General features: G+C 40.7%; 1 protein-coding gene across 8 annotated transcripts in view; it reads left to right on the forward strand.

The window, feature by feature from the left end:
• Nucleotides 1-17,052, forward strand: part of tjp1a (tight junction protein 1a) — a 69,961-nt gene that overhangs the window by 48,406 nt on the left and 4,503 nt on the right. For 2 of the 8 annotated variants that reach the window (XM_041783808.1, XM_041783818.1), the window contains exons 14-29: nucleotides 1,355-1,539; nucleotides 1,833-1,928; nucleotides 3,128-3,154; nucleotides 4,764-4,846; nucleotides 5,158-5,368; nucleotides 7,826-7,926; nucleotides 8,019-8,369; nucleotides 9,239-9,490; nucleotides 10,649-11,476; nucleotides 11,638-11,720; nucleotides 11,923-12,093; nucleotides 12,211-12,317; nucleotides 12,510-12,769; nucleotides 13,187-13,341; nucleotides 13,420-13,640; nucleotides 14,667-14,810. In XM_041783808.1, the coding sequence (XP_041639742.1) occupies nucleotides 1,355-1,539; nucleotides 1,833-1,928; nucleotides 3,128-3,154; nucleotides 4,764-4,846; nucleotides 5,158-5,368; nucleotides 7,826-7,926; nucleotides 8,019-8,369; nucleotides 9,239-9,490; nucleotides 10,649-11,476; nucleotides 11,638-11,720; nucleotides 11,923-12,093; nucleotides 12,211-12,317; nucleotides 12,510-12,769; nucleotides 13,187-13,341; nucleotides 13,420-13,640; nucleotides 14,667-14,810 (3,275 nt within the window). The remainder of the gene's footprint in view (nucleotides 1-1,354; nucleotides 1,540-1,832; nucleotides 1,929-3,127; nucleotides 3,155-4,763; nucleotides 4,847-5,157; nucleotides 5,369-7,825; nucleotides 7,927-8,018; nucleotides 8,370-9,238; nucleotides 9,491-10,648; nucleotides 11,477-11,637; nucleotides 11,721-11,922; nucleotides 12,094-12,210; nucleotides 12,318-12,509; nucleotides 12,770-13,186; nucleotides 13,342-13,419; nucleotides 13,641-14,666; nucleotides 14,811-17,052) is intronic. The other 6 variants (XM_041783829.1, XM_041783840.1, XM_041783848.1 and 3 more) reach the window with 5 other exon arrangements.

Here is a 17,052-nt window from a genome sequence, read left to right on the forward strand (position 1 = left end):
AGTGCTCTTGTAAGTTCTTTAGAGCAAAACTAATTTTATTAATAACATCTCGTTTCTCTGCATACCATAAAACACCAAAGAATCGCTGGGTCCCAGTTAACCACCGGGTGTGGCAGTGCATTTTGACAAATAAATGCCTGTTCCAAAAAAATACCGGGTGTAATTTATTTACAGCTCCAATATGTGACTGAGATGAGATGAGAACCGTATAGAATAAACTCCCAACTCCCTCTCCCTTCCTGTTCTTCTCCCTGTTTGAGCTCTGTAGCTCCGCCCCTCTCTTTACATGCCTCCTCGTGGGTGAGAATGTCCGCAGAATTGAATACTTGAATACTTACGGTGGCAAAGCGCTCATGGAGTGATTTTGCTCTGCTTTTCCACTGAAATCAATGGCCAAATCAAAGGCAAGAAAACACTTCATCTCATCATGAACAAATTCTACACAGGACCGAACACCGCTGTAATTCCGCCATTGAATCAATTTCTCACTGGGCTGAGATACGGAAGCTACAGCGGCCAATAGGAACGCTTCCTCTGACCTGAGCCTGATTGGCTGCGAGTACTAGCCACCTCATTCGCTGGGGCACCTGTCCCTTTGCTCGTTTTCTCAAGTGAGATAGCAGTGCCATGCCCTGGTGCAGCCAAAAAATAAAAAGTACGACATTAACTTTAGACTGTCGTCAACTTTGTGTTTGTTTAGTTCCTTACCAATATTTAAAGTGTTTAGAGAAGACAACAGTATAACAATGGTACTGTAATCTTGTCTTAAAAATGTAAAGGTGATATTCATACTGGTTTAAATAAATACTTTGATTAAATTTACCATGTTTTTCCAGTTTTTGCTAAGCAAGATTTTTGTGAGAAAGGATTAAACGCCTGTTCCAAATAGCCGCCTGTCCCAAACAATTGCCTGGTCTGCTCAGTGATTGAGACAAATAAACGCCCGGGCTATTATTTGGTGTTTTACGGTAACAGTTTTGTTTGTAACTACCAGCACTCACACTTTACTTTATCGATCACTGCTGTGCTCTCTCTCTCTCTCTCTCTCTCTCTCTCTCTCTCTCTCTCTCTCTCTCTCTCTCTCTCTCTGTCTGTTATAATAAGTGCATAAAAGAATGATACTCTTTTATTTTGCTGTGCAGTAAGTATGAGAAATAAAAAAGATAAGGCTTTTCAAGTAGTTGATATGGAACCATGAATTTAATCCTGCTTTTAACTCAGTACTGTGTAGTGGCATTGCAGTTTGAATACAATATTACAAAATAAATTATTCTCACCAAATTAGTGCTACTAACCTAAAGTATTACACAGTTAATTGAAGACCTGACAGCTGCCATAACTCTCCCTTTTCCAGAGCTGAGCAGCTATCCAGTGTGCAGTACACCCTCCCAAAAACACCAGGGGGCGACAGAGCAGACTTCTGGAGATTCAGAGGATTGCGAAGCTCCAAGAGGAATTTGCGGAAAAGCAGGGAAGACTTGTCTGCTCAGCCAGTTCAGACCAAGTTCCCTGCGTACGAGAGGGTGGTGCTGAGGGAAGGTAGGAGGACATGTGCAAAGGTAGTTATAGGAAACTATATGCACACAGTTGCAGACTGAAGAGGCCAAGATTAAATCATTAATCAGTGTGTGGTTATCTGTTAGATTAATGCACAGTGTAGTTTCCCTCTCTATGCTCCTCTACTTTGTATGTTTTGCATTAGAGGTCTTACCTTTTTTGGCTGAAATATAACTTTTTTTGACAGAAATGTACAATGTTATTTAGTGTGGTGGTTTTAAGTTTTGCACACTAACCATTTTTTATCTCCATGACATGGTCTTGTTCTGGTGCAGCTGGGTTCCTGAGGCCTGTGGTTATTTTCGGGCCAATAGCAGATGTGGCGAGAGAAAAACTGGCCAGGGAGGAGCCAGACATCTTTGAACTAGCAAGTAAGTAATAATGCACTCTCTCCATCTGCTCCTACTTCCATTCTTTATGTTATATTCCTGATAATAGAACAGACTTACACATTTATGTAGCTGAAAGTCACACATTTTTGAAGCTAAGGCTTTTTTACACCTTAGCTAGTTTTTGTTAGCTAGTTTCAAAACCCCCTTATTTGGAACTCTTTGGAACCCCTGTTTATACTCACGTGGTCATGTGTTTATGATGCATTAAGCTGTTGCTTCTGGGAAATTTGAATATATTTTTAGCTCATCTAACCAAGATTGGATTGGTTTATCAAAGACAGAGGACAAAATTCATTCCTCAGTTCCATTTTTTTCCCAAATCAACCCTTCCCTTTTTTCCAGTGAACAGAGAATTATAATACTTCTGCTCCTAATTCTCTTCTTGCTCTAGTATATACAGGTAACTCTACCGAATTGATAAACAAGCAGCGTGTTTAGGCAAGGAATCTGAGTATTTCACCTTCATTTATTATAAAAAATAAACATGCACCTTCTAAATGTTTATGAGCAATAAACTCTTGTGATCTCACAATAATTGCAATGATGAAAGAGTTATTATGAAAAGATAGAGTATTAGTACTAAAATAAACTGTTTTGTCTTTGTTGTTTAAACATAATGTTTGAGGCATATATTTGAAAGATATATTTTCTTTAAGTCCATTTACTAGTGGAATAGACACAGTTATGTTGGTTGTTTAAATTTCTGTGAAGACTGACACGCAGAAACTAGCCTTTCAAATTCTTTTAAACATTTTTTTATCTTTGGCTTTTTACATTTATGACATCCTGCGAAACTCAGGAATATAAATCTACTACCTTAGATATTGCAATTCTAAAATATGCCTATGTAAGCTGGTCATTTCCTCTGTTCTTTTTGATAGCTTTCCTTTTCCCATTTTTCTTTTTATATTTTCCTTTTTTTTTCGAAGCAGTGTGGCATTTCTTAATTTGGCCCTCCCCTATTGCCTCTTTATGTATTAAGATTTTAGGCTTCTTAAGTGTTTTCTTTTATTTATGTATACACTCAGCACTGAATTCTGTTGATATTAACTGCACCAACACATGCAGTACATTTTTATTACACACCCATGGTAAAAAAAAAAAAAAAAAAGGCTCCAGTCATTGTTTTGTACTTGCATAACTTCAGTGCTGTTTGTGTAATTGTATTTTCCTTTCAGAAACACAGCAGCAACAAGGAGGGGAAAGTATGTTACTGAGTGAATCAACTTTTTTGTTTATATTATCCAGTGAATGGGAAATATTCTGTAAGAAAGTGTTTGTGGCTAGCTGATCTATGTATACTAAATAGATGTGTTGTGGGGAATAGCACTTGATCAGTAAATTAAGATTTGTCATCATAATTAGCAAAAACATGTTTTGGTGTGTGAAACCTGCAAAAACATTATTATAAAGACTATTAAAAAGTATTTTTTATCCACCTTTGATGTCGGACCTGACTCATGGATATTACAAATACATTCAGTGGTATTCCCCGATTGATAGCAGGTTGCATCATGCAGAAAGATGAGCGCAAGGCAGCATGTGAAGCTGTGCAGTTACTATGTCAGTAAAACTAAAAAGTTGAAGTTGCTTTCCAGCTAATTTTGCAACAGAATTCTAAAATGATGCGGTAACAACCAGAAATGTTAAGTTTTTTGGGGTTTCAAAAACTTGTCTTGCCAATCAAGTTCCACATCCTGCAATGGTTGGAAGAAATTTCCAAAGCCAAAACAGACTTTTCTCATAAGAATGGTCTTCAGTAGTTTAGATGTTGATCACAAAATGCGCATATTATCATTCATTATAACACAAAACAGTCTCTGACAACAGTCCTATGAATCAGCTGAAAGAAAATCAGTCTGTGTTCAAATTTTCAGCTCTGTCTTTACTCATATTTTGGACTCCTAAGGCTTAATTGTTACAAAATAGTCAAAAATCAGGGGTTTTATTTTGTCAGTATGAAATCTGCCACAGCAGTGAAGGTACACTGCATAAGCATCAACCGTATTGTATGTAATGCAGTGCTAACAGTGGTTTGTTTGTGTGTCTGTTTAGCTTTTCATAATTCAACAAAGCCTTTAAATTTTATATAAACAGGGACAGTACTGAATCCCTGACATTGAATTTTTAATCTGCTGCTGCATACGCTTGAACCTTGACTTGTTGCATGGCTACAATTATCTGCTCTGTTAAAAAATGTGTGTAGGTAGTCTAGAGCAATGTATTTGTTTAGATTATAGATCCCATTAGGGCGCCAGAAATGAAACCTTTTCTGACGTGTTTTAATCTCAGCTATGCTAAACATCCTGATGAGATGACTGCCCTCTTTTGAACCTTTTGTGTCTAGGCAGGAAACCATTGCTTACCTTTATATGAATCATAAACCCCTGTGCACATCCTTGCTTAAATCCCTGAGGCTTATAATGAGACTGTATTCTCATTAATGCCAAATGACCCCTCTGCTCTTGTTTGTGCATATTCCATGTCAATGTTACCTGCACTGTAATTTTTTATACTGTCACATGCCATTGCAAGAACACAATCATTGTACACCAAAATTTATTTTCCCCAAATCTTCACTAAATACCTGATAACTTCTGCATGAATTGGCTGCTTTCCTCATCTTTTCCTTACTATCCAGCTGTAGTAATAAACATACACTTGTCCTCCTGTATGGAGCTGATTATGAGGCTCTGTTTATGGGAGTCGACAACTGCACGCTGCAAGGATGTCTAATTGGGGCACTGCTTGTGTTTGTTGTTGTTTGTCTCGTGCTGATATAATGCAGTAACTCTGGTTGTTTGTCTTCCATAGAGAGTGAACCCAGGGATGCAGGAACAGACCAGAAAAGCTCTGGCATTATCAGACTGCACACTATCAAGCAGATCATTGATCGGGTGAGACAAACTAGATATGCTCTCTTGTTAACTGTGCAGAGAAAGGGGGGCAATATAAACATCTTTTGACAGATTTGTTATTGAAATGAAAAGATGGCAGCAAGCCACAGAGATAGATAAGCAGCTCACTGCTGCCCCCTGGTGTACTGTTCTTTTTTGTGCATTTAGCTTCAGATAATGTTTTTCAGCTAGACACGGTTTTACCATTTCAACAGAAGGAAATTACTCACGTTTTAAGAACAGTTACTCTCACAGTGGTGCTTTAATTTTGTTTTAATCATCATTATTATTATTATTGTTTGTGTTTTAAGGACAAGCATGCAGTGCTGGACATCACTCCTAATGCAGTGGACCGTCTGAACTATGCTCAGTGGTATCCAATTGTGGTGTTTCTCAACCCAGACACCAAGCAGGGTGTGAAAAACATGAGAACCCGCCTATGCCCTGAGTCCAGGAAAAGTGCTAGAAAACTTTATGAACGAGCTCTCAAACTGAGGAAGAACAACAACCACCTCTTCACCAGTGAGTCCTAAGGGAGACAGGGAGGGAGGGATGCTTCTGTCAAGTTGTTTTTTCTCACTCTTTTTTTTAACAGATGCTTGTTCAGCACAAGCCGTCGCTAAAGAGTTTCCAAGGTCCCTTTCTTAGCCAGCAGTCTTTCTGTCAAGGGGTTTCCAGTGACCATACTTCAGGAGCATTGTTAGGAATAAAGATTTCCTACAAAGCATTCTCTTCTTTAACACTCAGTCTTTGCAGCAAACACAAAAGTTCACAACTGAAACTTATATCCATCAGAACTATGTGCATATGTGCTCTTTATTCCCTGGATTGCTTTTGGAGGAACTTTATTTGAAGGGGTATGCATAAGACTGACATGGCAGTTGGCTACAGCCTGACCTTACTTTACAAAGAAGCAAAAAGGGATCGAACAATGTCAATTTTGCATTAAAGTGACATAATTGACAACTTAACGCTTAATGATAATATTCATAAACAACAGTTTTCATGTCATGATTATGTCAGTGTCAGTCTTAGTGTTAATTTCCATCTCATGTTGATGTTAAAACAGCTAGAAAACATATTTAAAGTGTGGCACATGGAACTAGAGAATATATAAAGTTACAGGTAGGAATGCTCAGATAAACTGGCTTAATGTCGGTTTCAACTGATACTGGCCCAGTTTACAAACATTGGCCATCGACCAATTATGTGGCATGAACAGGTATCAGATATCAGTGTTAATCTGTTGTGTCCAATCAGTTTTATATTGGCATCTGGTGTGTGTAGCTGTTGAATCAGATAAGAGATTTTTACAGGCAGTAAAGGTGACCTTTTGGACAAACCGATCTGTTTTCATGTTAGGAAAGAAGTTGACATGCTAGAGGTGTTACACCATAGTAAGTATTAAAAAAGATTTGGTATCAGCTAAATTCTAACTTTAAACATCAGTATCTGCTCTGATTTTCACAATCTGTGAATCTCTAGTGAAAAATTTTCAGCAGATATTAATTATTTGCATATTTTATCCAAAAGAAAAAGCAAAGATGAACTTAAATTCTTTGTGCCAGCTTTGCTTTATTGGTAGAAATTATATGAAATACTTTTAAAATCATTACACAAGACCGTCTCGGACTACTAACCTGACACACCAGATGGATTTGTTTCACTCATCCATCTGGAAAACCTTCCATAGATGGTGTTTGGGAAAGGGCAGTGCCTTTAAAACATAACTTGGAGGGTGATTGGATAAACGTTCTGTGTGTCACATCTTTACGGGCCAATCAGAGCAACAAAACACATGATGTCATAGTCCCTGCTGAGGTGCGCCGCTTCTGAGGAGGAAACTCAATAAAGAGCTGCATAACGTGAACCATGGCAACTGTAGACATGTCAGTACATGCCTTTGGCCATTTTTGAAACTCACTGCTGTTCTTTGTTCTTCTTTTAATGAAGAAATGTCATCAAGTTCTGATAAAACTTGCCCTTTACCAGCATCCATGCTAATGTCTTCCGCCATAATTGGACCAGCCTCTTGATGCTACTTTCTTGTGTCACGAGTCTGCCGCGCCGAAAGTATTGCCCCTCGACACTGATTGGCACTGTCACTTTCTAACCGGGCCCAAACTGTTCAAACGGAACTTTGCAAGATGGATTCACCAGTGAGAAACACGGAAACGGGCGAAACCATCTGCTTTCCAAGGTTATCAGACTGCACGAATTCAGCCTGATTTGGCCCACTGTAACGTTGCAGCTCAGCGACAAAACTCAGGCCCGATAATGAACGTTGGGAACGATGCCCCACAACCACGATTAAAAAAGATTAGCATTTCAGAATTTTTCTTGCATTGGTATCTAATGTGACACCCTGTCAACGACATGAATCCTGACACCTGAGTAGAGCATTTTCTCTTATCTTTGTATCATCAATTACCAGAGTGACATTAAACAAATCCCCAGTTTTTCCCCCGTTGGACATTTATGTATACATTCAGTAGCGTTCTTGACATTTCATCACATTTATACCTCAAGTTCTATTTGAAGGAGAGCCGGTCCATATTGTCCTCCTGTTGATAGTACAGATGGAGGAGTTTTGAATTGTTATCTATAATCCATTATCCAAACCAAAGTTGTTTATTGTTTTGTTTTTTCTTCTTGTCAGAGCAAAAGACCACTAGCATCACATACAGCACTTCTATGATTCACTTTCTTTGGCTTGCATCCCCTAATGATCTGTGAACTTGCAAACAGTCACTGAGACAGTGGTGACATCAGCGTACAATCAGCGGTCAGGATATTACATGTAGTGTAGCTAGGCTGTGAAGTCTACACCAGCCTTTAGTTACACACATAGTGGCAGAGAAATAATGGGCATAAGTGCGTGCGCAGATGGAAATTTTAAGCATGATTGTTGCATGTAATCACTTATTGATTGGAGAGATATTTTTATTATCTTCTGCTCTACCCTCTGTGTGTATTTAGCCACCATTAACTTGAACAACATGAATGACGGTTGGTTTGGAGCACTAAAAGAGATAATCCAGCAGCAGCAAAACCAGCTTGTATGGGTTTCAGAGGGCAAGGTAAGAAACTCACAGGCCTAAATAAACACATCCACATACACTGCCAGTGATCTGTTCATACTCCACATCATGCATTACTTTTTGTTTTTCAGGCTGATGGGGCAGCTGAAGATGACTTGGATATCCACGATGACCGCCTGTCCTACTTGTCGGCACCAGGCAGTGAGTATTCCATGTACAGCACTGACAGCCGCCACACCTCCGACTACGAGGACACGGACACAGAGGGCGGGGCCTATACCGACCAGGAACTGGACGAGACACTGAACGATGATGTGGGTCCACCTGCGGAGCCTGCCATCACCCGCTCCTCTGAGCCTGTACGTGAGGAGCTGCCTGTCATCCAGGATCCGCCGGGCTACGCTGGCTACCCACACACAGTGCAGCCGGACCCCCTGAACCGCATTGACCCGGCAGGATTCAAGGCACCATCGCCGCAGCAGGTAGCGTTTCTGAGAGCTGCACGTCTTCCCTGTTGTCTGGAGGACGTGGTGTGCGTTAGAAGAGTTTTCTGGAAGCGCTATTGAAGGCACTTTATCATTTTTACAGTTATTCCGTCTATCTACTGTTACTAAACAATATCAGTGGGGAGGTAACACCTTTTGTGGTCAGGTATTTATTGCAATATATAAAGATTATATATACGATATATCTAGATCTATATTTATTATCCTATTCTATCAATTTGCCTTATGTGTTTGTTGATTGATGTTTGTGAGTGTGTGTTTTTTATTTTTAAAAACTAGAAGTACTTGATAAGTCTTATTGTTACTCATGTACTCTGTATTACCAAAAGCTGTCTTACTGGTGTGACTGTTGCTGATGTCACTGGTAAAAGAAACTTATATTTGTCTAAGTGTCTGTACCAGTACTCTACTATTCACCTATGTGCACTTCCTACCTTTGTTTCACCTATGATTGGGACTTGACGATATGACACAAAACAGTATTATTTGCATGTTGGAAATGCCAGTGTTAATCCAGTGTACCTGTGAAATGTATTTATCAAAACCGATTGGCTGTTGTTATTCCCCAAGCTAAACGTCTGTCGTCTAATGATGTGTTAACTAACATAAAAGGGGAAACAGACTACTGTATTGTAACCATAGCATTAAAACAAATTAGTGTACTCCAAAAATGAAAACTTGTCCTGCTACTAATTCCTAACTCTCACACATCATCGTTTGATCTACAGCTATTGTTAAAGGCAGAGGTGGGCGTTGTTCAGGGCCTGTCAAGGAAGTAGCACTTGTTAGCACTGCACCATAGTGTGTCAGCGCGTGTTATTAAACATTTCTGAACCACTTCACAGAAAGCAGAGGCCGCTGCCGTCCCTAGCACCCCCCAGCAGCCTGAGCCCCTGGCAGAAACAGTGCCCTCTGCTGTGGACGTTACTGTAAAAACTGTAGGGGGTCTGAGCCCTGACGAGGCTCCTGCAGCTCCCCAAAGGCAGCCAAGCCCCAACCCAGAGGCTGGCTCCCTTAGGAGACCCACCCCTGAGCTAACCCCTCAGAGCGTCACGCCAGAACCTCTACAGTCTGGACCGGCCAGTTCAGAACCAAAGGTATCCATTTGAACCGTCACCGGACGCTCCGTGAGCCGGCCCAGCTCAGCTCAGTCTGACCTGGCTGACCTCCTGTGCTGCTACTGCTGCTGCCTGTCTACCTACCTACCTACCTACCTACCTCCTGCTGCCACGCTTCTCTCTCTCTCCTTCCGCCCTGCATGTCTGCTGACCACAGTGCTACTCAGAAGAGACAGAGATGTGTGTCTGTGATGTGACAGTGTGAACGTGTGGATGTGTGTGCATGTGCCAGTGTGTGGGCAAATGCTGGTAAACAACAGTGAGCTTGGACTTCATGGCTGTGCTGGTATGCCTTTGTGTAGAGGAGCAATGGAAGCTCTCACTGTTGCTTATCTTCTTTGCATGGCTGTACATGTTTGCCTCATTCTCTGTTAACCTCTTGATGTTTATCTGATTGTGGTTTTTTTTTAATCAGTTAAGACTGATATTCCTTGTAAAAGCAGCCATTAATTCTCCAACTATTTTTTCAAATGAAGCCTTGGAAGAGAGAAAAAAGAATTCATGAACAGAAATATGCATTGGATTTGGATGGATAATTAATGGTTTCTTCTAAATATCAAGTGATACAAATATTTTTGTAAAAATAAGTATTTGCTTGTAAGTTACTCTTTTTTGGATGTTTAAGTTGCCTTTAACTGCATCAAGACAGTGGGAGACTTTTTTCCCCCGATGAATGCAGCACTGACAACCCCAAATTAGTAGACTCCAATGAATAGTTGACCCAAAATTCTGGCAAATTGTATCTACATTGTACTCAGAGACAAGAAAAAGGCTGCCCACTGTGTTGTTGCAAATTTTTATAAATATTTATCAACTTTGTTACTCGTTATAAATTCAGTTTGAGTGTTTGATTTCAAGTTGCAGTGGTATGTTTTGATTTTTGGGGGTGTTTGGCTGTGCTGTTATCTGTTTAAACTTCTATATTATCTGACCAGTAACCCCTCCCTCTCAGTTTCTCTATTTCAGGTCTGTCCCTTCTTGTTTCTTCTTCTGCAATTAATTTCACAAACTTGTTTTATTTCTCTCCTCTTCCCATGCTTTAACTGACTTTGTTATTACAGTTATTAATATCTCATGTTGTATGTCCATTTACAGATTAACCTTGCTCTTTGTTTTTTGTTTTTATTTGTTTGGTAGATGTTTCAGAAGGATCCATACAGCACAGATAACACAGGAAGAATCGGTCACGGCGTGAAGCCTGTGAATTACAGCCCTCAGCAGGGATATCACTCTGAGCAGCCATATAGAGATTATGACCACCCGCCCAGCCGGTATGATGTCAGCAGCAGTGGTGTGAGCAGCGGAGGTGGTTACCAAGAACCAAAGTATCGAAACTATGACTCTAACCTGCCCTATGAGAACAGTGTGCCTCACTATGACCAGCAACAGTGGAACCCTTACAGCCAACCGCTCTCTACTGCCAACTCCCAGGGCTACGACCCCCGCCTGCCGTACGGGGACGGCCCTGACTCCCAGTACACCCCTCCTCTACGCTTTGATGAGCCCCCACCTCCACACGGATTTGACGGACGACCTCGCTATGGTAAACCAACAGGTCCAGCGCCTGTCCGTTTTGACGAGCCCCCACCTCCTGCTTTGGGGCCTGACATGCACTACAACCAGGATTCTCACCTGAACACATACCCCTCAGCTGCCGGCTCCCCAGACCCATCTCAGCGGCCTGCCTACAACCAGGGACCAACAGCGCAACAGAAGAGCTACAAACCTCAGCAGTATGACCACATTCCTGTGAACTCTGAAACCAGCCCCACACCCCCTCCAAAAGAGGCACCCTCACCTTCACCCCCGGATGCTCCAAAGCCTGTCGCAGCCAGAAATGAGCCAAGCGAGGATGACCCTGCCATGAAGCCACAGTCAGTCCTGAACAGGGTCAAAATGTTTGAGAACAAACGCTCTGTGTCTGTAGATAGAGCCAGAGATGCAGGGGACTCATCTGGCCACAGGGTAAGTGCTTTGTCTTCATATGTATTACATAATGCAGCTTTTGCTTTAGCAGCAGATACTTGTGTTTTTCTGCTTGCATACCCTCAAAAATGTGCACTATAGAGGTGAACATGCATGTATTTTTACCCTACTGATAAGGTTAATTGCTTTTACTACCCTAGGCAGCAGACCTGCCATTGAAATCAGGAGGAGTGATCCCTAAAGCAAACTCTCTGAGCAACCTGGATCAAGAGAAAAACCTCAGGTATGTTTATGTGGTAACTCTGCTGTTATTCTGCTTTACTTTTTCCTGATCAAAGTTATGTATAAATTAAGTCTGTTTGAAGTAGTTTCCTAATTTTAAAATCAACAATTGTAATCATTTCCTGCTCTGCTCTCACATTCTCTGCCTTGCGTATATGGTATCTCTCTATATAAAGTACATCCTCTTTTCTGTTTTATCACAGAGCTCCAGGGCCTCAGAAGCCTCAGTCTAAGGTAGCCGATGACATAGTTCGCTCCAACCACTATGACCCAGACGAAGACGAGGACTACTACAGGAAACAGCTGTCTTACTTTGACAAACTCCAGGCTGGGCCCAACAAACCACAAGCACAAACAACTCAAAATTTCCCCAGGTAATGCTTACTCTATCCACTTTCCCAAGCACCCAGAATGAGATCTTAACCCTTATGTTTTTTGTTCATGTATTGATAGTTTTTACTGTTTCTTAAATTGATTTTGTTGTGACACAGGACGGAGTCTGTGGACAAACCAAGTCCTGTAGAGAAAAAGTATGAACCAGTTCCCCAGGTGACGCCCTCTCTGCCACCAGTGATACTGCCCAAACCTGCACCTGAAGGTAAGAGGACAAAAAAGTTTCATCTTTTACATGTGTAATAAAATGAATAGGCATCCATGCACTGTGTCCCTCAGTACTTCGTCTACTAAGAGACTCTCCCCTTCTGTTTACTCCAAAATGCACATTTAAAAACACGCACTCAGAGACACATACTGCAGAAGTCTTTGGCTGACTTTCATGCTTCTTCCACAGCCAAGCCTCCTGCAAGAGAGGATACTGTCCAGACCAACTTCCTGCCTCACAAGAGTTTCCCTGAGAAGTCTCCAGTTAACGGCACAAGTGAACAGCCTCCAAAGACGGTCACTAGCAGCGGGGCTCCACCAGCATCCACCTACAACCGCTATGCACCCAAGCCCTACACAACGTCTGCCAAGCCTTTTGCACGCATGTTTGACAGTCCAAAATTCAACCACAACCTTCTTCCCAATGACAAGCTGGATTCTGCTCCAAAGGTGAACATATTCAGTTAACAGTGCTAATATTTGGTGCCAAGTGGAAAATATAAGCAGGAAGGTGATTAGATTTTATAGTCAAGTTGCTGTGTTTAATAATGAGCTGTGAAAATTAAGAGAACATTTCTCAGCACTGGGTTTTAATGAGTTATTATTTATGTTCTTGTGTTGTATCCTTTCTTCAGTTCTAGGAGGTGGTTGAATAAGTTTTTCCTTTAGCCTTACTTCTACTGTCTATGCTTACAGTTTGCTGCTGGCTCACAAATTAAGAACTACAATAAAATGCACATCTTCCTAGCGTCTGATTGGACTTTTTTGAAGAATAATCCATACTGTCCAACCAATCAGGACCGAAGATCTCTCATTGCCATGACATGAATTGCCTTGTAACAGTGACCCTCTCTCTTGTTGCAACAGGGCCGGAGCTCCAGCCCAGTGAAGTCCGTGATCCCCCCACAGCCCCAGAACACAGACCATGACAGTGGCGTGGACACTTTCACACGCACTATGGACCACCGCTCCAAACACCTGCACAACAACATCAATGCTGTGCCCAAGGCCATCCCCGTGAGGTAACAAATTCAGTCTGACAACAGATACATCAAAATTTTGAACACAAGAGTCTGATAGTAAAGCTCCCTCTCTCCCAGCCCCAGTGCCCTGGATGATGATGAAGATGAAGATGAGGGCCACACAGTGGTTGCTACAGCTCGAGGTATCTTCAATGCTAACGGTGGCGTCCTGAGCTCAATTGAGACAGGTGTCAGCATCATCATCCCACAAGGCGCTATCCCTGATGGTGTGGAGCAGGAGATCTACTTCAAGGTCTGCAGGGACAACAGCATCCTGCCACCACTCGACAAGGAAAAAGGTAACACAATAATGAAAGGAAGGAAAAAGCACCACATTTTTAATCCAAGTTTTAAAATCCGCTTTTGCATTTGGTTGACTTTGAAGGCTAAAAAATCCTCAGAAATATACTAAAGTTTGATCAGTTTGTTTTTTTTTTCATACAAATGATTTGCACAAAATTATTTTTATTCGTGCAAGTAGTGAGTCAGTCCAAGCTATCCTACCATAATCTCACTACCAACGTGCACACAATGGACTAAACAAAATGCTAGCTGTTACCTACAGGTAGAGGAGTTGTAAGGCAGACAGAGGAGCAAAAAACATCCTCATCTCCAACACTGCATGTCTGTCCCCTTTTTATATAAATATTTGTCTGTAGCTAATGCTTAGTTATTGTTTTTTTAATCTGATATCATGGAGACCAGATTGAGACAGGCAGCAGGCAGCCTGATACATGCCCATGTGAACATAGATACATTATGCGTACAGCTGGAGTTCTTTCCAAAATAACGGGACTTTACTCCAAGAAAACAAAGTCTCCTCTGACCTGAGACATACGGCCTATCACTGCTCCAGGTCAGTCAGCTCACAAAAAGTTCTCCTCTGACCAGTCCATGACACAACAGGTGAGCCAACTTCCCCTTTAATCCAGCTGTCACCTAAAGACTATTTGTCAGCTTTTATTGCTCTCTCAAACAGTGAAGATATGCCAGCCATCAGTCTCATGTTTCTGACAGTGATAGCTGAGGCCATGACTGAAATCCTGAACCCCTAATCGTAGCAGCTCTGAGCAAGCTGTCAGAAAGATGAAACACAAAGCCTAAACTACCAAAGATTGTCCAATGTTAATTGATTATGTCATAAAATTACACAAGGACTCAAAACCCCACTTCTAGCATATAACTACTACAACATAACAAGTTCTGTTGACTTAACAACAGCAAAGTTGTGGAAAAGTGCAAACAAACTGAAGAAGTTATTTTGTGTGACCTCACTTTTTAGTACTGAGCTGAAATTAAAATTACTGTGTGTTTTCTGTTTACAGGAGAAACTCTGCTCAGCCCCCTGGTGATGTGTGGACCTCATGGCCTCAAGTTTTTGAAGCCTGTGGAGCTACGCTTACCTCACTGTGCGTCTATGACCCCTGATGGTTGGTCTTTTGCTCTAAAATCCTCCGACTCCTCGTCGGGTATGCTGTGCTCTCTGTTCTTTCGGGGTCGTTTGGGCTGGCTGTGTGAAAATTTTGAGGGTTGTGGGTCACTTTTTTATCAGTTTTTTATCCCTAGATTTGTTTCTCTTCATTAAAACTCAATCATGACCCATTTGGCCTGGCTCACCATATGAGAGAATCAATCTAGGGATAAAAGCTCTTTTTCATAATTATGATTTTGGTTGGTTCATTTTCATCATTTGTTCTGATTAACTCACTTATTTCTCATTCACTTGATCAGTTTGTTTCCAGTTTCTTCTTCTTTTTCTTCTTCCTTAAGTGTTCAAGTATGTCCTTATTTCTTTTTCATGCTTTCATTGCCATTTCTATTTCTCACTTTTCACCTCTGCATCACCCAAATCAATTTTCTGTTTTCATATAAGATTCATGCACCAGATGCTTTATTTCCATCCTGTAGGCATGTAGTGCATGCTGTTCTGCTCAGTCATTTTTCTCACAAAGCCACCCAAATCTAGACCCGAAGAACAGCTTTTATTGAAGCTTCTCCCAGAAAGTGGAACACTCCTAACCAATAAAGTCTGCCATTATCCTGCAAAATTGTCAAAGGACGTTGCGAGGATAAAAAGCTCTCTAAATTTATCTTCTGTCTTCATAAGTGTTCTTGATACTGAAGTTTCCCTGTTAAGGTGTTCTTAAGACTGGGCCCAGTTTCTTTTTTATTAAATACATAAAACGTGCAAAGCTGACTGTGACCGCAAAAGATAATTTAGTTATTAATCATAACATGGCCCTTTTTAGCCCCCCCAAAAAAGGTTTAATATCTGATTTGAAATATGACCTGTGTGAGAAAGTACAAAGGCCTTTTTCCATTAATCATTTAACACAGAAATTTGTATGGAAGTACATTTAAAGCCACAAACAGATAGTTGGGAACACTGTTTGTAAAATCTAGATTTGTAATCATCTCCTGTGCCTGTTGGAAAGAATAACAGAAAATTGAGATAATCACATTAATGTAAATTAGATTTTTTAAAACAAACTGTTTCTGATTGTCTTCTTTTACTCTGTAGTGCAACTAAAAGAACATAAAACAATAAAATATATGATAGTAAGGCTGAAATGCAGACAAATGTATTTAAAACAAACTGAGGAAAAAGCAACGTTTCTTGTTCCTGTTTCTCAAAGCATTCTTTCTCACACCCTGTCTTCAAAGCCAGAGGTAATTTTGGCAGTGGTCAGGATTAGCAGTTAATTAGCCTCATTTTAAGGATGAGACTTGGAGGGCTGAATGAGTTGGGAGCTCACTCCGTTGTCCGGCTGAATTGTGGAAGGATTATCGGGCTATGTTGTAATCCTCTTATTGTAAGGCAAGGCCACTCTCCGGCCTCCTCCTCCTCGTTTCCCCTCTGCGGTTTCCTTCTCACATTGCTTTCCTGCTTCTCTTTTTGCTCCTACATTTAACTCTGCATTATTTTGCCTCTTTACTTTGTGTTATGATGTAAATTATTACAGAATTGGAGATAGAAATGAGATTGCTACGGTACAGTTCTGCTCTGCAACAGAGCTGATTCTGCTGTTTCACAACACATTTGATTAAGAAACTACTAATATGGTAGACATTTTCCATTTTAGTTAGTATTTAGAACATCTGGGTTATTTGTCTTTCAAGAACTATTGTGAAGTTTTAAAAGCTTTTAACACTCTAGAGTAATATTTTGACAAGTGTGGTCACTCTCTCATTTGGATTTAGTGCTCTATTTGCCAAGACATCAGGATACACACGTACCACAAAATGTTATGTGGTAAACATTTATAATTTATTACACAGAAGTTAGTCCTGACAACTAGAGTCATTCAACAAGTGATGACGATACAGGAAAACAACATTATTGGGACTTATCACAATATGTATCACTCCGCCTTAGCCACTAGGTCTACATTTACATCTACAGCCAACAGGGTTTTCATTTATCCATCAACCTCATTCCTAAAAAATGCACATGAGACTTGAATACTCTGTTTTCATGACAAAATTGGTTTATTTGAGAATTAAAGTAAATGCTCTTGTTAAAGTGGCAACTATGGACAAAGAGTATCAAAAGTTAAATTTCAGTCAAATTGTGGATGGTGCAGTTAAAAAGGGATCTGTAGATTAAAAATTTCATCACTGAATATCATCACTGTTGTGGCTTTAAATCACTGCACTGGCAATATTTATTGCATCACTCTCTCTAATGTTATATTTTCCAGTGAAAAAACT

The sequence above is a fragment of the Cheilinus undulatus genome, linkage group 1, assembly GCF_018320785.1.
Source record: "Cheilinus undulatus linkage group 1, ASM1832078v1, whole genome shotgun sequence".
Taxonomy (NCBI): domain Eukaryota; kingdom Metazoa; phylum Chordata; class Actinopteri; order Labriformes; family Labridae; genus Cheilinus; species Cheilinus undulatus.